The sequence below is a fragment of the Microtus oregoni genome, unplaced genomic scaffold, assembly GCF_018167655.1.
Source record: "Microtus oregoni isolate MIOR12 unplaced genomic scaffold, Mior012 000015F_ref0000493, whole genome shotgun sequence".
Taxonomy (NCBI): Eukaryota; Metazoa; Chordata; class Mammalia; order Rodentia; family Cricetidae; genus Microtus; species Microtus oregoni.
The window spans coordinates 34,460,610-34,486,172 of record NW_024543074.1 but is presented as its reverse complement, the minus strand read 5'-3'; the positions used below and the strand labels follow the sequence as shown (position 1 = coordinate 34,486,172).

The 25,563-nt window shown below is 48.2% G+C and overlaps 1 protein-coding gene across 1 annotated transcript in view; it reads right to left on the bottom strand.

The window, feature by feature from the left end:
* Positions 1-4,743: 4,743 nt before the first annotated feature.
* Positions 4,744-25,563, bottom strand: part of Hs3st3b1 (heparan sulfate-glucosamine 3-sulfotransferase 3B1) — a 35,618-nt gene continuing 14,798 nt past the window's right edge. The window contains exon 2 of the mRNA XM_041664807.1: positions 4,744-8,679. Within this exon, the coding sequence (XP_041520741.1) occupies positions 8,061-8,679 (619 nt within the window). The 3' untranslated portion in view covers positions 4,744-8,060. The remainder of the gene's footprint in view (positions 8,680-25,563) is intronic.

Sequence of the window (25,563 nt, the reverse complement as noted above, 5' to 3'; positions counted from 1 at the left end):
ATGTAGATTACCTGAGAAGAGATGTTGGCTGAAGCTGATGACTTAAGAGTTAAGAAGTTTGGTGCTTCCTTTCCTTTGTAATTTGGAGGATGACTTGTAGAGATGCTAATTCATGGCCTACCTGACTGTTAGCATACAGGTAGATGCAGATGTGACTTGAGCCCAGGCACCTGGTTACCTAGGAGACAGCCTAATGTGTTTTCCAGCTCAATTGATGTAATGATATATAAGATGTTTGGAGAATAAACAAGGAGATCTTTGGAGAGAGATCTTGTCCTTTCATGATGACCGTGTACGCTGCGTCATCGGTTGATTCCTCAGGACTCTGTTCCAGTCCAGTTAGGGAATCTATGTTGGACCCGCACGCTCCCCAACAGAGAGAGAGAGAGAGAGAGAGAGAGAGAGAGAGAGAGAGAGAGAAAGAGACCCAAGACCTCACTGTCTCTACTCTTAAGAAAAACTAGAAAGTATCATGGGGAGTGAGGAAGCCAGGGGTGGAGAAGAAGCTGGGTTTTGACAGAGTGTAAATTAGCCAGTGGAAGAAAGGATGATGAGAGAAATCAACTTTTCTCTGGTAAATGGCCTCTTCTGAGAGATGAAAGCCGGCTGTGATTGAAGCAGGGGAACCAAGGATGAGAGGAGGTAAAATAGAACTGGATATGGACTCACAAAATACACAGAGGAACTGGGGTGTAGCTATTATTTGTATTAAAAGACTTGAGGAGGGGGAGGAGGTTGGCCTTGTTCTCGTGCTCATGTGATCCTCCCGCCTCAACATCCTGAGTAGCCGGAACTCTAAGTATGTCTGAGATGAAATGGGAGGCTAGCTCAGGGGTTTTGACAGGGGAGCGCAGAGTCCAACTGGTGATTTAAAGGTCCCTAATCTGTTGTGTACAGAATCGATTGGAGGGCAGAGGGGACTTGCGTGGGAGGCCAGGGGAATGTCTCTCTCCTACTAGAGATCAGCACACAGAACAGTGTAGTTCCAAAGGAGACGGAATGAAATAAGTGGACTTGGAAGTTTGTACGGAAGTCACCCTGACAGGACTTAGTGGGGACCGTAAATGATGCCAGGCACACAAGCAGCGCAAGCTAGAGGTCTCAAAGCAGCTGGGCTGCTGCAGACCTGCAGGCTTATCCACTTGGCCTTCCCCTTCCTCTCCTGGGAATTTTCTATACAGCATCCCTGTTGAGCCACAGAGGTGCCTAGACAACTGCTAAGCAGACTGATGGGTGCCCCTGTGGGGCTGTCTCCAGAGAAGGTTGTGGTGTGGGTCAACAAACTGGACGGCCCAGCTGCTCTGCAGGCACTCTACACCATCCGTTCATCTCGGGGGCCTGATGGGAGAGAAAAGTGAGTGACTTGTCCTTCCAGATGAGAGTCCCCTGCTACTACCTTTGGACTTCAGACTCCTGGTCCTTTGGCCTCTGGAACTTGGACCAGGTCCCTCCAGAGCACTCAGGCTTTAGCCTTGGACTAAAGAAGGCAGAGTTGGTCCCCCCATTTCCGAAGTTTGTGACTTCGCAGATCGAGTCTCACTGCCAATTTCTCCCTCCAATGGCCTGAAGTAAAACTTAGCCTTTGTGGTCTTCCGATCCAATCAAAGAAATACATTTATTCAATATTGTTCCCCAGAGAGCATGATCAATACTTGGCAATATCCCATTTCACCTAGTCACAAAACACTCCAGGGACACTGCTTATGGGCCCTTCCCCTTCACCATGGGGAGTGTATTCCTTGAGGCAGGAGGTGTGTCCATGGCATAAGCAGGCATCTGGTAAATCTCTGCCATGAATGAACCAACCTGACTGACTTGCTCTTGCTCCAGTTGATGGGGAATCCATCTCCTGCATATTTTCCTCTCAATATCATTCTCACCTGGAACCTCCTTTTATGAGAGTATCTAGAAACTTCCAGCTGTTCCTTGCTCTTAAGGAGGCTGCTGCCCCTCTCTTCTCTTATAGACTGTACCACAAGAGAATCGGGCAAGTCCTAGACCCTCCAATGTCAGGATCTTCTGGATGAATTGTGAGTAGCTTCTACACAGCAAAGGGGACACTAGGTGAGAAGCTGGCAGGGGTAGAGAAGGGGATATTTTAAAGGTATAGAAGCAGATTGGAGGGAACAGTCTCAATTCCTTGCAGTTACTTTACTCAAAACTCCTCCCCATGGGGTCTCTGTCTCTGTCTCTCTCTCTCTCTCTCTCTCTCTCTCACACACACACACACACACACACACACACACACAGACACACAGAGAGAGAGAGAGAGAGAGAGAGAGAGAGAGTGAGTATTGGAGAATATTGGATGGCTATGGCAATGGAAACATTCCAAGTCCTTAGCTGGTGAAGGCTGGGAATAAAGCTGTAGCTCTGTCTACAGTTGACCTTGTGGAGTTGTGTGTTTTGCCCTCTATGCACATAAAGATAACGAGTGATAGTTAAACTAAATGCTAGTGATGGGAACTGCAGATGCAGGTGAGCATTTGTCCTGGAAGACAGCCGGAAGACTAGGGATGCTGTCAGTAATGTTCAATTGCAAGGCATAGGATATAATAATGACCAGTTATCAATCATCTGCAAGACACTGGACAGACTCCTGAAGTCTAACTCTGCAAAATAAGGAAAAGTGAAGTCTCTTCCTAGAGTCCAGGCACACATCGTACAGACAGCTTCGGCAGCCACATTCTCTGGGCACTGTCGCTAGGCTACCAGCCAACAGTGAGGGGGTTCAGACTTACAAGGGGTGACTTTATAGATCATCCCAACTTTTTGATGTAAAACATGTTACAGAGAAAAACATTCTTGATTTAAAAATTACAGCTTTCTATGTTTAGCGTGGTATCATATACCAGGGTTCTTAAACTTCTATATCAGTCAAAAAATCACCTTGTGGCTTGAACATGAACACTCCCCTATAGGCTCATGTGTTTGAACTATTGATCCCCAGCTGGGTGGCACTGTTTCAGAAGGTTGAGGAACCTTTGGGGAGCCTTACTGGCGGAAATGGGCCACTGGGGGAGGGCTTTGAGGTTTTGTTATGCAACCCACTGCCCGCCTGCCTCTTGATAGCATCCACAAACGTAAGAGCTGTTTCTGTGCCCTGATTCCTGATTCCAAAGACCCTCCGTGGTGGGCGGCTTCTGCCCCTAAACTGTCAGTCACTTGTATACTCAGCTTCCCCACGTTGGAAAGCACTGACTCTCACAAAGAGGACCTCTTGGGTAGAGTCACAGAGATGGGGATTAAAAGGCTACTTGAGGAAGATGGAGAGAAAGGAGGCAAGTTGGTCAGTCACCGTTCATGTTGCTCCACCCATAACATAGAAAATCACCTTGACAAAACAGTCTGGTGTGATCAGTCATTCTGCTTACTTGATGAGCAGATGCAAAGTGAATCCCTTACTGAGCTGACATCTGCACCTGAGATACACATTTGTGTTTACACATTATTGGACAGAAGGCCCTGTACATACAGATGTTACCTGGTGATATACACTTGTGTTTACATGCTATTGGACAGAAGGCTCCGCACATACAGATGTTGCCCCGTGATACACACTGTGTTTACATGCTATTAGACCGAAGGCCCTATATATACAGATGCTATTCTACAGCAATATTTGTGAAATAAGCAAACTTCTGTATCTGGGAAAAATAAAATAGGTTCTTGTTTTAAAAATTAATTACCATAAGAATCAGTTAAGTTTTTGTTGTTGTTATTGGTGGTGGTGGTGTTGGGGTGCTTTTATTTTTAACATAAAAACCTATAATCATATAGATGCTATCCTATGTCAGGAAGAAAATAAGCTGACTTGGGAAAAACTGAAGATCTAGATTTCTTGTCCAAGCTATCTTTACCTCACATTTAAGGGTCCAACTTAACATGAGCACAAAAGATGTGAGAAAGGAACACTGTTATTCAAACTTAAATTCACCTAGTCATGGGCTCAAGTTCACACCAGACCTTTATAGGACATGAGGCTACCCACTCCTGCCCACCTTGGCTCTGGAAGTCCTTGACATGCTGGCTTCAGTAGCTGTTAAAATCTCTGAGTAGTGGACAATACTGGACTCTCACACTATGTATTGCTTCTCCAGTTAACAGAGACTCCATACACAGTATCTGAAAAATCGGGGCTGGCAAAGTGGGTAAAGCTGCTTGCTACCAATTCTGATGACCTGAGTTCAATCCTTAGTCTTAGGACTACATGGTAGGACAGGATCAGATCTTGCAACTTGACCTTCATACACACACACACACACACACACACACACACACACACACGAATGCACATAGGCCCTGAGTAGAATTATTTTAATGTTGAACCTGTAATTCCAGCACTCAGGAGGCTGAGGCAGGATTGCTATGCATTTGAAGGCAGCTGAGGCTACAGTGTGAGAATGTCTCAGAAACATAAACAACAAAGGTGCCTGGGAAAAATCTATCTGCCTGTCTCAGGATGACTTTGGGAGTGTGCAAACATGCCTGTCTACACGTGAGAAGTTATTAAAAATATGACGTTGGGCACTGGTGGCGCACCCCTTTAATCCCAGCACTCAGGAGGTAGAAGCAGGCGGATCTCTGTGAGTTTGAAGCTGGTCTGGTCCACAAGGCAAGTTCCAGGACAGCTAGAGCTACACAGAAAAATCCTGTCTCAAAAAACCGAAGCGAAACAGAGAGAGAAATATCACTCTCTCCTCCCAACTGCCACACTCAGCAAAACAGGAACAAACCCACATGTTGGTAAAATATATTTTATTTGTTCATACAAAGAAAAGGTATGAATTACCAGAATTTCATTTGCCTAGAAACATCTTTCTCTGTGTAAAATTAATTTGTGTTATACATAGGACAAAATACTTGGTTTAATTTTTTTTGTACATATTGGCTACTCTACCACCCACGCTATAGGAGACAGACTGCTAGAAGTTGCACCACACTTTTGATTACTGGGCTGAATGAAACTCAGTCATAAATTAATGTTATAAAAATAAAAAAAAACTAACCACACCTTCAAAATTCATTAACCATTCTTTCTGGAAAACTGAAGAAATGACACTGACATCTGTATGGACACCCTCGATACTCACTCACGTGACCTAAGAGGGAGCCTTTCATTCCCCTTCCTTAGGAAAACAGCCAGGCAGGACCTAAAACTGGGTTTTCCCCCAAGAGCTGAAGTGCATCTGTCACTCAAAATGACTCCCCAAGAGTCCTATGCCCCCCTCAACATCTCTTCTCTACCATCCAATAGAGTTTATTCCCTAGTCATTCTGCCTGAAATACCATGGTAGGTACTACAGAGTAAATGAATGCACCTGTATGCAAACATCCCCAAAAAAGGCTTTCCATGGAAAGGAATAATAATAATTTAAAAAAAAAAATTTTTTAAAAATCTCCAAGTTTTTGTGGACTTTTTGTTTGTTCATTTTTAAACAAGGAAAGAAACGAAACTTTTGAAAAAGAAAGTACACCAAAAAAAAATGTGTCAGAGCTTTCCTATAAACTGGAAGAAACCTCGAACACGTGGCGGGACAAACTGCCAAGCCGTGGGCTGGTGCCTGCCTCCTAGCAGCTCAGAAGCAAAATTCAGCAGCTCTGCCAATGGCCAGAACAGGAAGAGACCTAAGGCTTAACGCTCCAAGTTGCCTAACTCCTCCGAGAAGAGGCCATGTGGGTCAGTAATCACCATCACAGGATGGAGCAGCCTCCTGGGCAGAGGCAGCATCCGGATCAGTCAGGAACTGTAAGCAATCGGGGCCTGATGAAGAGGCACACATGCTGTTTGATTTATCTGACTAACACTGAAAACCTCACCCTACTCCCTCGGTGCTAATTATTGACATCTGCTTAGATTCAAGGACTTCGACCGGGAACAGAATCTCGACTCATTTCAGTGTTCATGACTAAATGACCTCCTTCTAGCTCAACACGGCTTGTTTTTGTTATAATCTAAAGCAAGGCGTAAACACCTTCAACAACAACAACAAAAAAAGTGTTCAGCTTGGAAAGAGGTCAGGAAAGCTCACTTGCTTTCTTTCCACTTGGCTGGGGACCGTTCTCCAAACTCTCCGTACTTCTACTTCATGATTTACAACAGACTCTGTAAGCAGCCAGAAAACCTTGGTGAAGGCCTCTGACAAGGCCTCTGCCTGTGAACAAGATTCTGCTGTGTGTGAGGGAAGGTGTTCTCTTTCTGATTTCAATCAGCCTTTCTCACAGAAAAGCGTGGCAAGCACTTTTTTTCCACACAGGTGTTTCCACACACCAGCAGCCTACCAGGAGATGCTAGGGTTGTGGTGTCAGCCTCAATGCAGGCAAAACGCCACTACGCATAGACTGAAGAAATTGAACAAATGACCATGAAATGGGCTGGAGATGTGGCTCAGTATTTGCCCAGTGTGCATAGGCCCAGGATTCTACCCTCAGCTCTGCAGAAAAGAGGAAAGAAATGGATGTAACATCTAAGGAACAAACAGCCAATAACCGCCTTCTTCCCACTCTGAGCTTGCCCAGGGACCATTCTGTTGCTCAGAATAAGCTAATTCAAGCTGGGCTATAATTTACAGAAAAATCACAAATTTGGTTACCAAAATATCCCTATAGACCATGGACGCCTCTCACTAGTGTCTAAAGACAGGATGTCTTCTCTGTCCACGTTAACTTTGCTCATCCAGTCAAGTTAGCCCATAAAATATCCAAAATAATCCTTTGTAAATACCACAGTGCAGGCATTCCAAACACCCATGCATTTTCGATGGAAGTCTAACTCAGATAACAATCCTTTGGGGGTAGAAGCATTCTGGTTTAGGAAGTTGAGTATATCATGATGTAATGTCACCACACAGTTATACAAATGCCACTAACTAGCCAGAGGACCTCCCCAAGTGTCCTCCTAACACAGGTACAGGGAGAATCATCTGCATATTAGTAACAGAGCTGGCAACTGTTCTGCTTAAGACCCCACTTCTTCGGAGGAGTCTGTATAAATGTCAGACTCGAGTCCCTACAAGCAACCTGAAGCCGGCTTTCCCAGCCCGGGCCCTCTAGGACAGCCTTCAAAGCCTGCTGGGGTCATTGGCGACAAAGCGCCTCTAGGATGGCCTACGCATTTGGCTGTGTGTCCCCCTCTTCTGCCAGGCTGCTTATCATATCTGAGGGTTTTGTCTTTTTCTCTCTGCTGAGGCTATGAGCCTTCTATCCAGAGCCAGCTGGGCCTACATGTAGAAAAACCTCTCTAAACGCTGACGGCAAAGGATACATCTGAGCCCTGTGGGTCTCGGCATCCAGCAGCCTGGGTTTGTGCCAATGGCTCTGTATGGAAGCCTGGGGGACTCTTTGGTGTCACAGCAGAGCTGCACGACTGAGGAACGACTGAGGAAAGCATCACGGTGGGATGCATGCATGCTTCTGCAAATGAGATGTCATCTCTTATGGAGAGCAACGCTCTGAGTGTCTCACTCCTGGGATCTGGGAAAGGGGTCAATTGTTTGCATACACTTCCAGCTGGCTAAAAGGGACAGAGGGATAGTGCAGAAGGGGACTGGGGGGGGGGGGGGGCATAAGGACGTGGGCCCCTGTAAGGGAGGTGAAGGAAACTCACGTTGGTGCTCTTATCAGCGAGGGTGATGAACCGCTTGTGTGAGTCCCACCTTCAGACTACAGCACGCCGAGACAGCTCGGTACTTCCAGGAGGTACCCAGGTAAGAAAACATTACAACCAGCTGAAGCAGCCAAGACCCAGGGAGAGAGCCCGTGGAGGACCCAAGGTGATTAAAGGCTGAATACCCGTATCGAAAAAATCTCAAGTTGTGCTTTTCTTCTTCTTAAATACAATGGGGAGGGGAGGAAGCACCATCGATTGTGAGGGACAGAACAAAACGTCAGAGATAAACACTTTGGAATGTTAACAGACCGTGACTCGAACTCTGCAGAGTGTGGCTAGGCAGCTTAGTGAATTAATTGCTTGTGAATTAAAAATAAATTATTATAAAATAGATTTCTGTACATTTTACATACATATAATCTCTCTCAATAGATAAGCCCCGAGGGGAGACTTAGTCCCAGCCAAAGTCGCGGCCGGTCATCTGGTAGAACTTGCGGTTGAAGGGCCTGTAAAAGTCACGCAGCTGCCGCAGCACCTCGCGCGCAATGGCGGGGTGCGCGCGACCCTTAGTCTTGCCCAGGCAGTGCGGCTTGCCGCTGCCCTCCGCCTTCTTGAGGCACGGGAAGCCCTTCGTCTGGTTGAAGTAGAAGTGCTTGTCGGTGATGATGCGCTTGAGGCCCAGGAAATCCTGCACGCGGCGCAGCTCCCCAGCCGGGTCGCTGACCAGCCGCTCCCCGCTCACGAAGAGCATCTGGCCCAGCGGGAAGTGGCGCAGCCAGGGCTCCAGGTGCTTGGCGTACAGGCCGATCTGGATGGCGCTCCAGGACGTGTCGATGAGGCCCGCGCTGCGGTTGCGGAACGTCAGGCTCTCGAAGCTGGGGATGTCCGGCCGCTTGGACAGCGTCTGCGTGTAGTCCGAGATGGCCCTGGTCACGGGGTCGCGCACCACCACAATGAGCTTGGTGTCCTTGGACATGGCTGAGATGCGCGCTGGTGCCTCCCGAGTCACGAAGTAGCTGGGCGTCTTCTCCATGGTGATCTGTCCCTCCAGGGTTCTGGGCATCAGGTCCCTGCGGGAGGCAAAGAAACAATCTGGGGTCAAAAATGGAGCTTGCTCAGCCTCCCGGCTCAATATCACACCTAACCCTGGCTCCCTTTTATATTGAAGCTGTTTTTCAAAACAAAAATGAAACAGGATTTTAGAGGTAGGGTGCATTAATGCGACCCTAACCCCAGACTTGGAAGCCACATAGCTCCCAGTTGAAGCTGAACGATTTTTATCTAGACAAGGTCAAGTTCTCTGATGTGCTGGTGTGGGTGTTGCCTCTTCTTAAGTTAACACAAAGTATCAGGTTTTCACAATACCCCGCCTCCTCCCATACCTGATAGATCTTCCCTCGGAAGTGGCCCTGTCCATCAGTCCTTGGCATGCCCACTAAGCCCAGAAACGCGACTTGACAAAACAGTCAAAAAGCAACCACACAGGCGTTATCCAAAAACTCAATGAAGTCAGTACAAATGGACAGAAACGTACCACGTGAAAATCTCAAGACACAATTCGAGAAGCTTCCAAAAAAAAATCTTAAGATTCCATTAGGGCAAATAATTACAAGATATCTACCAGAGGATCAATTTCACCAAAAGTACTAGATAACACAGTTGGCACAGTCAACACCGGTTATGGTATCTGGGTTGGGTTTTTGCATCAGTAAATGATTATCATTTTAACTACATAAATTAGTGATGTGGCACCTTGGATACAAGACGTGAAACAGAAGGCAGGTGAACTAGCAGCCATTTGGAGTAGTTTGGGTTGTTCCATAGATTATTATGTGACCCTGCAGAGACTGTTGTAAAGCCGGGTGGGTGGGGGCCAAGCCCTGAACCTAGGACTGAGGAGTCTGGATCCTGTCTACTTGAGGACATTCTCAGTAACTTCAATGAAGAAGCTCTAGGGAGTAAAACAGCACCCATCAAAGACAAGCAAAGGGAAACATGGGAGAAAAAGACTCAGGAAACTCTGGGTAGGGAGGGTGGCAGAGGAGAACGAGACTATGGCGTACAGGCATGTCTATCTCTGTGGTGGCAAACTGAAGGACAGAGAGACAGGAGCTGAGTGATAGATACATCCTCCTATGATGAGATGTCCAGATATAGGGGCAATTCTAAAAAGGCTACACACACACACACACACACACACACACACACTGTTCGATTTTTAACACTTAACATGGTGCACAGAATCACAGCAGGTATCCGCTAAACAAACATAAACAGTGACGGGTAAGTGTTCTTGCTGACAGGTAAGGCCCAACTGGAAATATCAAAGGCAAACGTCTGAGCTTTGTTTCCCAGTGTGAATGAGCTGGACTTGGAACCCCCTCTCTACTGCTTCACAGTTCTGTGGCCAGAAGATGAGTTATTTAACGTCTCTGAGCCTCAGTACCCTAATGTGCAAAACAGGAGTAATTCCATCTACCTGCTGAGTTGTCTGAGAGAATTAAAGGAGGGGTTCAGAGCCACGAGGGTTTAGCTTAAGGCTTGAAGGCTGTGAGTCTGGAGGTCAGGTCTAGGTTTCAGCTCCTGGCTTGGCTGTGTGTTTGTCTTATGGGGGGAGCTCTTCATCTGTAAAAATGGAAATAACAGTAGCTACCTTCTGGGGGTTCAATAAAGATAAAAATAGTCACTAATCAATATGCTTAGAGCATACATGACATGCTCACCATGTCTGGTGCGTGCCTGATAATACCACTGGTAGCTCCACTATTTATATTTCTGTGCACACGAGTCCTGCCAGTGTAGCTGGATCAAAGGAGGCACAGGAAAGAACCAGGTACCAGATTTGGTCACAGATCTAAGCCACCTATTAGCTGTGGGGTAGAGATCCTAACTGATTTTCACCTGGGCACAAATGGGAGGAAAAAAAGACAATTTTCGCATCTTTGGGGGGGGAGGGGATAAATATGCCCTTCTCACCAGACAGAACATTCTAAATGTCTAATTTCAGGGCAGCATACTGCCCACGGCAGTAATCCCAGCGCATTTTTAGAAATGACAGCATAAACTTTATTACATAAGACGGAAAGTTTGGTTTGCCGGAGAGGACGGCTCCTTCCAGGACAAGCCCACTGGGAATGCCACACCAGCACACCGTGTCCAGCCCAGAGGAAGCTCCGCACAGCCCTGCTGGGTGCTAAAGCCAGATTAACCCACTTTGCCCACTTACTGTAGGGTAGCGGTGCCATCAGGCTAAGGTAATCAAGGATTAAAGAGTCCTAGCTCTCAACTTACTTAGCAAGTCTCTAAAAAGCAGGTCAGCTCAGACAGGGGCCAGGTTTCTTCTCTGTGCTGAGCTGTCGGTGACTGGGTGGCTTATAAGAAATCCAGACTCAAAATAAAAGCAAGATGGCCATGTTGAGAGGCAATCAGGTACTGTCATCGTTGTCCCCGGCCCCCAGCCCCTGTCCCATCTCAGGGTGACGTCTGCCTGCCTTCAGAGAGTCAGTCTGACCTGACATAGACTTTGAAGGCTGACTGCCTGGTGTAGCTCTCAAGACCACAATGTATTAAAGAGTGTCGTCTGGATGGGTGACCTGCCCGTCCATGTGATATCTTCCTCAAAGGAACACTGACAGCCAGGATGGGCGTCCTGCTCTTACAGGTGTTTAGAAAACTGGGAAGCTGACCTTGGTACCCAGACTGATAGGAGCTCATTGGCACTAGGAAAATGCTACCCATCACCTTCTGCCAGGGGCTTGGCAAGCTGGAGCAGAATATCTGCACACAGAGCACTGGCCACTCAGCCAGCTCTGCCCACAGACAGCAATGGATACAAGGACCTGCTCTCAGTCTGCCTGGTCCCACAGCACCCTTACAGAGGGCCTGGTGGTAACGTTCCAGTCGCCATTTGCAAGTAGGAAGCCATACAGTAGGAGCAGTAGAAGGGCATGGTGGCTACGTGACAACGTCCCCGAGTTATGGACACTCGCTGTGCCTGAACACCAGCTAGCCTGCTAGACTGAGTCGGGGACATTGACTAGGGAAACCCCCGCCTCCAGGCATGCCCCATAGGACACTCCTCAAGCTAAAGGACTTTGAGAGTTGTTAAAACAACGAAGCCAGGGCACCTACTTCTGTGACTGTGACACTCAGTCCCTGGTGTGGTGGAATCTGAGGCTGCCCTCCCCAGTGAGTTTGAAGCAGACAGCAGGTAGTCAGAAGTGTGTGTGTGTCTAGGTTCTGCTCCACCGAATGCTCCCAAGGCCCCCTTTGCAGACTTCAGGCCCATTTAGATCAAACTCTGGGGTTCTGACAGACCTGGCATCGATCTCCTACACACACAGCTACAGGTAGGCCTAAGGGAAGTCTCAGAGGCCTGACTCAAATTCAGTCAAGCACTGAACCCTTGTTACATTAGGCAGGGAACAGAGCACCACCCAAGAATACGAAGAACCCCTTCCATGGAACTTTCCAGGTGCTTACAGGGAAGCCCTTTCCTTCTACTTGGATCTGTCCTTTTCCCTACACCCCAACTCCACCAGCAGGTTCTGCAGCCAGGTTGTGCCCATGCACTACACATATGCACACACACACACTCACACACACACACACACACACTCACACACACACACACACACACACCTTCCACAACTTTTCTGAGCTCAACAGTGAGTCAGAGGGGAAAGGATAAACTGGCAGCCAAAGGCAAGACTTGCCCTCTCGAGTGGGCTGCCTGCCCACCCCAGGCATCCCAGAGGTCACTGCAGCCCCAGGCTGGCTCCCACAGAAGAGCGCATCCCATGGGGTAATTGAGCAGCTCATTACGAAAGCCAGTTTCTCAAATGGAGAGTCCCAGCTGATGATTAGGCTGCGCTTTGGAGGCTCACAAAGGAACTTTCACAGGCATTATCTGATTTAATCCCTCACCACAGGCTTTGAGGTAGGTATTGTAATCCCCAATTTACTTATGAAGAAGCTGAGTCTAAAAGGGGGGGTGATGTGTGGGTCACAGAGCCAGGACTGTTGGTGCACCCCATCCCACCCATCCCCACGTCTCCCTTTCAGACGTCCTTGTGTCTGAACAAGACTAAGGGTGCACGGAGCTGGGCACGTCTCTCTTTAGATACCTCTGGTTCACAGACTCAATACCTCTGTGTTCACAGACTCAATACCTCTGGTTCACAGATTAGAATCTTAATGGCAGATACTTAAGTCCCAATCAGATCATAACTGTCCGAATAGGAGTTAGATTTCGAAACAATAAGCCTCTTTGGCTCACATGTCCCCATTGTTACCTGTATTTTATGGTGCCTGGAAAATCACCCATGGTTCCAAACAGCCCCTGCCCTCCAGCACCCCTGGCTCAGCCCCTCCTCTCCTCTTTGCCACCTGGGTGGGAAAATACACCTTTCTGAAAGCACAAAAACCTGGTCCACGTCAGGAATCCACGCTGGTGAAGCTGAGAGTGCAGATCTCTCAGCCCAAGGCTAAGAGAGAGACACTACCCATAGCGATTATGTACAAAAGCCCCTTAGGATGGCCTGGGAGACACTGCCTTGGCTTGTGTGCCTAACACGAAAACAGAGTGACAGAGCAGAAAGGATCCATTCCTCCAGTGAAACCTGCAGAGTGAGGCAAGCTTGTCACCCTATCTTAAAGCCTAGAGACAGATGCTCAGGAACTCCTGGGGAAACCCAGAGTCTTAAAGAGCTGGATCTGAGAGCCGTACACTGCAGGCTAGGAGGGCTTAGAGGGGCCTGGGCTGACACCGTGTGGGAATATCTACAAGGAAGTCATGTGTGTCTCGTTGCTGGCCAGGTTCTCCTCTAGGTGCACATCAGAACCCCTGAGGGTGGTTTAACAATACTAAATGCCTGTGCTCCACCCACACAGACTGCATGAACCAGGCCCTGGCTGGGCAGCGCTCCAGCAAAAGACTCTCTCCAGCGATTCGTCTGTGCAGACAGGATGCGGCATCTGTGACCTTGGACTCTTGTGCACTTTGGTCCCCCCACCCCCCCGCACCATTGGCTACTGTCAAGAAAAGACAGTGGTACACACTGAAAATCCCGGTACTCTGGACTGACAGCTGGCAGCTTTGGCCACATAGTGAATCCCAGACCAGTCTGGGTTTGTGTCATCTGAATCTGTCTCAACAAACAAAAAAGTGGGAAGAGGGCGCTGGAGAGATAGCTCTGTAGTCAAGAGTGTGTGATGCCTTGGGAAGGGTCTGAGTTCGAGTCCCAGCACCCACATCAGGAGACAGCCCACAACTGCCTGTAACTCCAGCTCTAGGGGATCCAACTCCAATTCATTCTTCTGGTCCCTGAGGACACTAGTATACACACACACATACGCATGCATATTTATGCACACATACACAAAGTGAAATGAATCTTTTTAAAAGCGTGCATCAGGTACAATACTGTGAGCAGAAATACAAGTTGTTTGGTGTATCTAAGACTATTTGGGTCCAAGTCTCAGAGGTCAGGTGGAAAGAGGGTCCCATTCTCTCAGCTGTCATTATACTTTATAGGAGTAAGGCTGTGCGTCCTGCTGGGCTCCAAATTGCAGACAAGAACATACAAATGTGGGCAGGCTTCCTGCAAACGGAAGCAAAGGGTATTTCCTGTCGTGGATTGCTTTCTCTCTCCACACACAGATCTGATCATGAGCAAAAATCCACAGTGGGGCACACCGAAACTGCATCCAGGGAAGCAGTACCCTTAACTCACGGGACACAGAAAATCCAAGAGGGGCATCTGTTTTCCTTGCCAGAAGTCAGAGCCCATGGTGACAAACAGAGGAAAGAATCAACTCTCCCTCACCCCGTTCGTGCTTTTTCTCAAAGCACGGTAGTTCAAACTCCTATTTCAAGTCCCATAGAATTCAAATGAATGTAAAAATTGGCCACTAGAGCGGGGCATGGGCATGGTAGCGCATGCCTGGGATCCCTGAGCTTGGGACGATGAGGCAGGAGGACTGCTTCCAGTGAGAGGCCAGTTATAGCTGCCGAGCAAAAAAGGAAAGAGTGGGAAGGAAGGAAGGAAGGAAGGAAGGAAGGAAGGAAAGGCTATTGAGCCGTCTTCACTGCCCCTTTTGGTGGTGATGCTAGACATTGAACCCAGGGTCAGGCCAGTGCTAAGAAAATGCTCCATCACTGAACTGTCATCTAAACCCTCTATTTATTTTTATGCAGGGTGTCATTAAGGTACCTGGACTGGTCTTGAACTTGTGATCCTCCTGCCTCAGCTTCTGAAGCCACTGGACCTACAGGCCTGCATGGATGGGCTTGGTCATCCATTCTAATATTCACACAGGGAGGATAAAGTGGACAACTAGAGTCCCAGTCTAGGGTGAGGTATCAACTGCTCCATGTTATTATCTGCAGACTGGAGAACTTGGCGCAGAAGAGGAATCCGTGAATGCGGTTGGTTTCCCCAGAAGAGATTCAGGGTACATGAGCACCAGCCTAGGCTCTAGTAGGACTAGCTGGAAGCAAGTTGTTGAAAACAAAGCCCGAGGGAGTAAGAAATGAGAATGGATTAGAGAAGTTCTACAAAGCACCGATTTTGATGTTTACGAGCTTCAAACGCTGCCCCAATTTTCTTCCTTTGTCCTTTTTTTTCTTTCCTCTAGCAATAACCCCCACCCTCCACCCCCCACCCCGGTCTGACCATCCAGCAGTGGAATTTCCTGCTTGAATGGGGAAATGACACGGCAAAAAGGAAGATTATTAAAATGGGCGTAACGCTTTTGCTGTAGCCTGACAGATGCTGGACAGTCACACAAAACAGTTGATGTGAGTTAATGGCCTTCAGAGACGACGCTGGTGTGGGTCAGGTCTGGTCTTCAGTCAACTGAGGAGAGCTGAGCCGGCAGGGGCTATGCAATCACATCCTTGCTCAGTTACGGGAATACTCCATGTTTTATGAATGCCCATGAAGACTTTTTTCTTCTTTTAAAAGTTTTACTTTTTAAAATTATAGAAAAAAAATTCCATTCATGTCCAGTACTAAGAATGTTGACAGACCCACCATCCTGGAGCCTGTGTTGATAGCACTTACCCACCATGGCTTGGCATGTCCCCCAATACAGGACCAAAGACTACCAAGTCCCTGATACCGGTAAAATACAAGTGAAATGAGAAAATGGTCACTAAACACATGCAGATTTTCAAAAAATAGGTATAGTTTCTGAAGTATTGAAGTAAGGTTATTCTGTGGGGCTCTCTGCCTCTCCTCGGTGCGGCCTCTTGGTGCTATATCCCCAAATCCACAGGCCTTGGGCTCCGCACTTGTCAGTCAGCTAGCAGAAGATGCCAATGGGCTCTGCCCATTCAGTTCCACAGTTCTGACCAAAAACTCAAGGCCCATGCCAGGAAACTGATGACCCGCCTGTTTAGCATTTCCAAGAAGACCATGTCTAGGCCTGTGACAGTTCATAGACGCGGAACAGAAGAACCAAAGTTTCTAGGAAGACTGTGTCCCACACCCCTTTCCAAAGAAAAAAAACCAGTTCCCCGGGAGATCCCAGCAATGAGGAAGCTGCCTTTAAGTGTGGGTAAGGAAACCAAGAGTCCTTTTTTTTTGAGTATTTGGCAAATCGTGAACACCGGTTTAGCAGTCCTAGGGGTCTAGGGACGGAGGGCTGCCTAGGTGGGAGGTGTTTCGGGGCAGGAAAACCTGCTAGGACACTAAAGCAGCGGGGACAGGAAGTCTTAGCCAGCTTTCCATAGCTGCAATGAATTACCAGAGAGCAACCATTAACAGGGAGAAAGGCTTGGTTCATTGTTTCAGAGATTTCATCTCATGGGCCCTGTTGCCTTTAGGCCTATAGCAAGGCAGAACTTCAGGGCTGTGGAGGATTGCACCCCAGGTTCAGAGTGAGGAGAGGGTAGGGGAAGGCCAATATCCTGCTCAGGGGCACACCCCTGTAACTCAACTGCTGTCTACAAGGGTAACCTCCTAAAAGCTCCAGCAACTCCTAACAGAACAGAGGGTTTGCACAGAGGGCAAAGGCTGCTCCAGGCAGGCACGCTCCAGCGCTTTCCTAAAGAAATTCTAAGGCAGGCAGACCGCACCAAGGTCATCTGTCCTGTCACAAGAGCAGCCGCAGCGGCAGGCCTGTGAGAAAACACTCCTCTCTGAACGCCTGTCCCCCACCTGAAGAAGGCTGCCCCAGATTCTCCGCTGTGTTTGGACCTGGTGGTGTGAGAAGTCACACTCAGGAGAAGTCTGTCCTTCCTCCCTTGTCTCCCTCCCTTGTTCTACAGGAAGACAGTCCCAGTGAGGGCTGGAGAAGGAACTCTTCTAGCAAAGTGAGTCTGGCAGTGCCCGGACAGACAGCCAATGAGAAGTAGAAGCTGAAGGGGGATCCTTTCTTTATGGCACACTCCTCTTTCTTCCCAGGGGGCTCCATTTGATGGAGGAGGACCAGGCTATCAGTTGTCAGTGGGGACCTTCATCTGGGCCCTCTCACTTCCGCCGAGGTCTGCAGCCCACCACAGCTGAGCCCCTTCAAAGGGCCACATCTCCAGAAGTAACTGTCTCCCACTGGGGGAGATGTTTGCATATCAAAGCACTCTTTTGGGAGAGTTTAAAATAATTTCAAATGAAACTGTAAATAGTCTAGATTTCAGGTCTTGCGGAAGTGATGTCATGATTCTTTAAAAGTTCACGGGTCCTTTCGCGCTTTCATTTTTTTTTTTTTAAGGTAATGGATTGGAAAGAAAGGAAATAACAAAGGATAGCTCCCCAGCCCCGGCCCCAACCCTTGCCCAAGGATTTGGCCTCCATTGTCCTGGAGTTTCAATGCTGCTCAGAAAGAAAAGCTTCTCAATGCTGAGGGTGGGGGGTGGGGGTGCGAATGAGCATCTCACTGCCGGGCAGCTGGAGCCGCCTTTCCTTGAGGCCTTTGCCTGGGTCTTAGGCCCAGCTCACAAAGGGGGTGGTTCCTGTTCCGGGAAGGGGCTGGGCCTTGGAAGGGGAGTGAAAAGCTAATGGGCTTTTGTGTTCCAGATCCCCAGGCTTCTGTTTCTGTTTACTGGGTCTCACTGAGGCCTGAAGAGGGGCAAATCTTGCAAAAGCTGAGGAATCTGTGTCCTGTTTCCCGGGGGGGGGGACCTTAAAATCATTAGGAAAAAAGACAGAAGATTCTTCTGGACACCAGACTACAGAAAGCAAAAGAAAAAATAGAGAGAGACCCAGAAGAGAGAAGAGAATGGTCCAAGATTCTACCTGCAGAATTTCACCACAGTGATTGGTCCCTAAGGTCATAAATACCCAGGGTGGGTGCAGACCTAGTCCTGTGACTTCACCTTCCTACTAGGAGCCAAGCTTAGGCAGTTTTCTGTGTGTGTGTGTGTGTGTGTGTGTGTGCGCGCGCGCGCGCGCGCGCGCGCGCGCGTGTGTTTGCAGACCCCTTGGGCATCCCTGGTCAACAAAGAGCCAATGGAAATTGCTGAGCAAGGTCCCACCCCACCTGACCCCACATACACAGGGCAAAACAAAGAGCCAGCTTCTCTACACAGTGGCCCACTAACCTAAGAAACCCTGAACTTCTGTTCCTGGCCTGCCTGTGCACCAGGCTGGGACCTTTCCCAGTGTAGACACATGAATGCATTTGGGCCAGTGAGATGGCTCAGGAGGTGACTGCCCCCAGCTCCATGACCTAAGTTCAGCTCTTGGAACTGAACGCAGGAGAGAACCAACTCCCAAAGGTTGTGCTTCCGCATCCACACGTACAAGCAGGAACACGCAGACACCTACACGCAGACAATAGCAATAATCATAGTACAAGAACTTGTTCTTTAATTCGGGGATCAGCTTACAAGTTGTGTAAGTAACCCTGACAATGGCCTTCCCATCTGTCTTCCCCTACTGCCAGCACTGGGTTGGCATAAGCTAGTAGATTATAAGCAGAAATCATCAACATTCGATGGCTGATGATGATGCTCCTGGGGTGGGAGAAGAATCAGAGAGGTGGCAGGAGATGTGACTGGGGAAGGTCAGTGTCAGATAACCTCAGATCTAGGCACCCACTTGTAAGCTGTCTTATTGTAGTAGCAAGAAAAGAGGTCGTGGTCCAGGTTTGCAAAATAGAATCATCTGTCCCTCCATTTGCTTGCCTGCCTGCCCTCTCTTCTTCCCTCCCTCCCTCCTTCCTTCCCTTCCTCCCTACCTCCCTTCTTCCTTCTCCTCCTATCCAACATAGTTTGTAGGCGGATGAGCTTTGACAGCAACAGAATTCTCTCCAGGTGGGTGGGGGTAAGCTACTCTCATTCCCTCTGATGGCTCCTAGCTCTTGGGGGGGGGGAGAGGGATGGACAGCTGGAGACATAGACACTGCACGGGTTCAGTACTTCAGTTCAAAGACTGATTTAAAAACAAACATTTGGAAGAGTCCTGATTTCCTGGAGCCCCTTCCACTCCATGTCCTCCCTTTCTCAGTCCCAGGAAGGATGACAGCCATAAAGATAACGGAGGCAGGACATGAGGAGGAGCAGCTTTTAATACAGCCGATAGGAATGTGGCGACAGAGGTCCATAAGAGGCCGGTGAAAAGTCATAATCCAAGCCACCAGTGAGCTCCCTTCTCCCTCCTGGGAAGTTAAGTGGGAGATAATGGCTAATCCTCCCCCCACCCCTTCTGTTCACCAAGCAAGCCTCCCACCCACCTCTTTCTGTTTACCAACCGAAAGTCTACAAGGAAGGCAGGTTCAGGGAAGTGTCCAGTCCTCTTATCAATGACTTTAAAGGACCCAGGAACATCCTAGAAAGCAAGAGAAGCACTTTCCAACACAGCAACTCAGGAGGTGTGAAACCTGGAAACACTGCTGACTGAGAACCAAGGACCAGCTGGGTCTCCCATCTTGCACAACTTCTCTCTGGTTTACATCCTGGTTGGTTTGTCTGTGCGCTTGAAGCTTTCCAAGGAGCTCTTAGTTTAACAGCCACTGGAAGCCCCAGCCAGGCTCCACCTAGGTGAGAGACCACTTTCAGCTTACTATGATTGGAAGCTCCCTAGCGTTGGCCTTCAGCTGGAGAAAAAGACTCCCCGCCCCATCCGGGCTCACTTTCCCATTGCCGCAGTCAACCATGATGTCTAGAAGCCCAGTGGATTTTCAACAGACCACTACAGACTCCAATTTGCTTGGTATATTTCACACTGGAAGACAGAAGAAAGGGAGAGCTTGTTGCCGGCTGAAGTGATTGCTAAAATATTGTACAGGATCTGACTATGTCCCGTCATCACTGATTGTATCCTATGGAAACTCTTGAGAAGATGGTGTTGCCTAACTGGTGAGTCCTGAGATAAAATCTCCAGCATCTACTCAGCGTTCAAAAGCGAGCATCCTCACCCTGCCCCCACACCCACTCCAAGAGAACAAAAGTAGCCACAACAAGGAAATCCAGTATGACCACAGAATTACTGTGGGAGCTAAGGATGACAAGCTCTTTGCCTTGCACAAGGCTCACTGAAAAACTAGCCTGGTTACTTATTTTTAAAAGACCATGTATCTGGTTTGTAATACCTGCCTTATTTTATTAATCTGGGTGTTCTGCCTGCATAGATGCCTGTGCACTGCTTTCCTGTCTGGTGCTCCTGGAGATTCTCCTGCAACTGGAGTTACAGACATGAGCCATTGTGTAGGTGCTGAGAATTGGACTCAGTCCTCTGGAAGAACAAGCAATGCTCCGAATCTCCGAGTCCTAAGCCTATATATCTGAAAGCAAAATATTTTACAACATCTCATCATCTGATTGCCTCCCATATTTTGCTTTATACTTATTGAACTATGAATTGTTTTGTTTTTAAGTCACTTATTTATATTTTGTGCACATTGGTGTTTTGCCATGGGTGTTGGGATCCCAGGAACTAGAGTTACAGACTGTTTTGAGCTGCCATGTGGGTGTTGGAAATTGAACCCTGTCCTCTGGGAGAACACTCGGTGATCTTAATCGCTGAGCCATCTCTCCAGCCCCTAGACTGTGAATTTTAAAGATATCTATCTTCAAAATAAGATAGCAAAATACCAGTGAGCGCTTGCAAGCTGTCAAGGAATCCAAAAGGAAGCAGTGAGCTATGCTTACAGCTCAGAATGGAAGGTCATGGGGCAGACATGTAAAGAGTATTGGGGGCAACCTGGAAGGATAAATTATCATGGGGCCTCAGCCTCCAACTCTCAAAGATGACACATTTATGTATCACCACTCCCATTACATTAAGTGACACAATTACATTAAGAGGCCATCAACATTAAGAAGGTCCTGGGCTTGAATGTCAATCAAGAGCAAAGAGGAGGTGTGCTCTGAGATCAGAGAATCTATGCTACTTGAGAGGCAGGAGCAAACAGCCAGCAAGTGTTGGCCTAGGTAATAAGCTATGCCCTCTGGTTCAAACTCATAAAAGGCTGTAGTTAGTGACAGCGAAGACGATGGCTGTAGGGATGCCTCATTCTGTTCAGGTTGTTCTCAACATCCGTTTGCACGCCCAGGCATCCATCAGGCGATGGCAGGCTAAGATGATCAAGACTGGGACAGTAGCAAGAGGATAACAGACTGTCATTTAAACAGCACGACCTCCACAAAGGATGAGTTAGTGAGGCACCTTATGGAAGGGCTATTTTATAAGCAGGAAACCTCCCCACAAATAGTGCTTATGTGGCCTCCCAATGAATCAAGCCCATATGGCTCAAAATGGGGAAAAGAACCCACGAGGGTGAAACTACGTTCCTGGAAAATGCCACACTTATGTTGGAGACTGAAGACTGACTGGTTTGAATTTTGTGACTAGGAGAAGTTGAAATGTTGCAGATTAAAAACCTAAATAATCTTGGGCTATCTTTATTCTCAGTAGCCAATTATCACTCACTTCTACATTTAGACTGCTATTCTTTTGATTATAAGATAAGACCTCTAGAATGCATTAACTTAGCACGCCACCACATGCCAACAACCCCCAACATAAGAATGTCATCAGATAGCATCTCAGACCTATAGCAGAATCCTCCTACCCCTGCCTGCTGTGCTGATGTCCCCGGGAGTGTATCCGGAAATGCACTGATTCACGACAGTGTTCTGTGACAATAAAAGCATATTTCACCGTGTTGATGGTGGAACATGCCATTTGAGGCACCCTGAATTTCTACTGTTAGGCCATGGGAACTCATTTTTGACTCAGGAAAGGAACTTCTACCTCTTTCCCTTTCTTTCTTACAGCATATCCCCGTCTCTCTCAATAACGGGAACTTGTTTTGGGGCCCGCACTGATCCAGAACCCATGATCCTCCTGCCTCAGCCTTCCAGGTGCTGAGATTACCAGTGAACACTACGACACCAGGTTCAGAGAAGGAACTGTCTCTTGCTTCCTCCCTGTCGATGCTGAGAAGCAAGCTGAGGTTGCCCTCCCCCATCCTGCCCATCACTTCTACTTGCTGTTTCTGCAGATGTCTTTTTAAAAGACAAATCTCAAAACCTTCTAAGCCTTTCCTTGTGTTTTAAGCATGATTATCAAATGCTCTTTGGCCACATGGCCTTTCTCCAAGTAAGAAGTACTAGAAGACTTTGAGAGAGCTAGCTCTGTAGCAGTTCCCTCCCCAACCATTCAGATCAGCTCAGAGCTGTTTCTTCAAGGCATAATGATGTTCCTTGTTCCCCTGAGACCTTCCACCTCCAGAAACAACCTAATGATCTGTATGCAGCCATTGGTCCCGTCAGTAACTGCTACCCCCCTAATGAGCACACAAGCCCCGCTGTAGCTTTTGTCCATCTGCCGTGACTGTCCTTGGGGAGTCCCAAGGCCGGGCTGTGTGTCTTGCCTGCACACGGACAAGAATGAACGACTGTTAGAGGAACGAAGAGTAAACAAACAAGCGGCAGGTAGAATCTGCCTTTGGCCTCGGAGCCAATGAGAAGTCACACGATGCAGGAGATGAGTAGTATGAAATGACAGCTTAGGGGTGGAGAAGACACCAGGAGGGTCTTCAAAAGATCTGAGGTTTTAACTGATCATCAGTACCATGGGTCTGCCAAAGACTAGTATAAAATAAATATATAAATACAGAAGGACAGAAAGAAATTTTAAGGAATTTAAAGGAATAATAAGAAAACATTAAGAGATGTCTCCATTCGAGAGTTGTGCGTTGTTAAGATTCCAGCTTTGGTGACTTGGGAATTCCCAGCGGGGTGGAAGTCTTGAACATGGAGATGCAGACCAAGCCTCGGGCCCACGCTCCATGGATCTTCCTTCCCACCTCTCTATGACAAAGCTCATTGTCCATTCATAAATTTATGTCAATATTCCTTTACTGCAAGGAAACTTACAAATCCTTTAACTTTTCCCGTAAAGCGGTAAGATTCGCCTGTTTCCTACACTAACAATGAGTGAGATAAAACCCTTCATGTGGTCTTGGTCTGTCTGTCTTGGAACATGAGCCATGGCCCTTACTTCTTCCCTCTCCTCCCTTCCTCTCCTCTTCTGTCATCTTTCTCTTCCTTTCCTTATCCTGTAACAAAATAAGCCGGATGAACTTTAAGGTTTAGCTGTGTGTATGCCAGCGGCTAGCCTCCGGTCTCAGTACCAGAACAGTCATCTTTTCTTTTGCCCAGCCAGGCGTCCATCATAGAAGGGAACTCAGCCACCAGAGCTCACGTCTGTGAAGAATGTGGGTCATTAAATATTACAGCAAGCAAGAAGGGTGAGTAGCCAGGCATGGTGGCATGTCCGTAGAACCTGAGGCAGGAGGATTTTGGGTTGGAGAAAATCCAGAGCTGTGCTACACAGCAAGGCTCTGCACTTGCACAGCTGCAGCTTGCCTTCTCCCGAAGCCTAAAAAGCCGTAGTCGCTGCAGAGGCACCAAATGCGGCCAGTTCCTGATTCCTCTTTTCATCACTACTGGACATCTTTTAGTGTCATATTCTATATGCTTTGCTTTCCACACACACACACACACACACACACACACCCCAAACCCCTTACGGACCTTCCCAAGAAAGTATATTAAAATAAATGAAATGGCGTGAGCCCAAAGGCATGTGCTGGAGCGGGGCTGGGGGGTGCTGTGCTGGCAATGGGTCAACTCATTCAAAAACAACTTTGGAACAGGGGAAAGCTGCCCCCAGAAGAGCTAGGTGGAAGGTCTTAAGAAAACTGTCAGAGGGTTTAGCACCTATATGCTCTGAATTCATCCACCTGAGAAGGAGCAGGGTCCCTTCCCCAGAAGTTTTGAGGATGGAGTCATTCGGGAAAGAACATCGACTGAGAAGATTCGGGCTCTTGGCCCAAGAGTGAACGCAGGCAGAAATGGACAGCAGACTAATGCCATACCCGATTCTAGGCTATCAAGCTGCAGCAAAGCCATTTGGGCATATTGGAGGTGGGGGTGTCCGGCGTGAGTCAGTGATTGCCTCCCTCAGAGAGGCGCCACTGAGCCTCCAGGTTCTCTGGGCTCTGACAAAGCCAGATCAAACTTCTAAGTGTGGCCAGGCTCTCCCCTGGGAATTCACTCTCAGTCCCTGGGCTGAGAACACACACTAAGCCTATAAGTAAATAGCACCTAAAGGAGGGATCAGAGCCTGGCTTTCCTCAGCCCCATTAGCACGTTTGGGAAACAAATCAAACTGAAAGCTCCCCTGGGTTTGCTAAATGCACAGAGTTAACTTGTCATCCTGAGGTGTCAAAATGCCCAAGTGACAGACAGCCCGGGACCAAGCACTGTGTGAAGAGGCCCTGCTCCAGTCTCCCTGGCTAGTGTCATTCAGTGTGACCCTATCTCCACAAGGCTGTGGGTTAGTCATGGCTTCACTGCTGCTTTAAGAACAGGTTAAGAAAGGTGGGCCTCGGTGGCACAGGCCTTTAGCCTTTAATCCCAGCACTCAGGAGGAAGAGGCAGGTGGATCTCCATGAGTTCGAGGCCAGCCTGGATTACAGAGAGAGTTCCAGGACAGCTAGGACTGTTGTACAGAGAAACTCTGTCTCAAAACTCACCCCCTCCCCCTGCAGAAGAAAAAAAAAAGGAAGGAAAGATCTGTTTTTTCTCATGGTTTGAGGACTCCGGCTGTCATTAAAGGGGAAGGCATAGCCACCAGAGCTCCTGTCTGTGAAGAACAGAAATGAGGTTCATTAAATATTACAGCAGGTGAAGAGGATATGCAGCCAGGCATGGAGGAATAAGCCTGGAACCTGAAGGCAGGGGGATTTCTGGATCGAGAAAATCCTGAGCCATGCTACAAAGCAAGACTTTTGCTGGACATGGGGCAGGAGACAAAAAACAAAAAGAAACCAAGGACAGTGACTGAATTCCATGCCTTGGGCCAGTGTTCCTCAGCCTTTGGGAGTCACAGAGTCTGAGAAAGCAGAGGACCTCTTTGCAGCAAATAAAGGGAAGCTGCTCCTCAGTTTTAGGGGTACACAGACACAGGATACGAGCTCCTGATGTCAGTGTACTAGTTGGCCGTTGGCCCATCGCCTGCTCCAGGTGCTAACAGGCCAGAGTGGACATGGATGCATTTGTCCGAGTGTTCGGATCCCACCGCACTGAAGCCCACAGGCTCAGCTCATTCTCAGATGTTCTGTGTGAGGCTGGGGGCACTGCATTTTACTAAGCTTTGAAAGGATGAGGTCTGCACCGTTCGGTCAAATCTCAAAGACACTGCCCAGTGTGATGCTCGAAGTCCCCCCTACAGAAACACAGCAGTCTGCTTCTGGCGAGGAAGAAGCAGGCTTACCCTACATCAGCCACGTTACCATGGAGCCCTGCAGATGGGGTGAGCAAAGGATGGACCCCAGGGGACAGTGCAGCTCAGGGAGGGCAGGCTCCTGGTCCCCAAATCCAATACTGGGCAAATGAAGGAGCAAAACTCAGACTCTAGAATGCTGAGTTTCTAGGGTCATCTCCACCCCAAGGCAATGGCTCTAAGAAGTGCCACACCCCACGTGCTAGTAATCTAAGA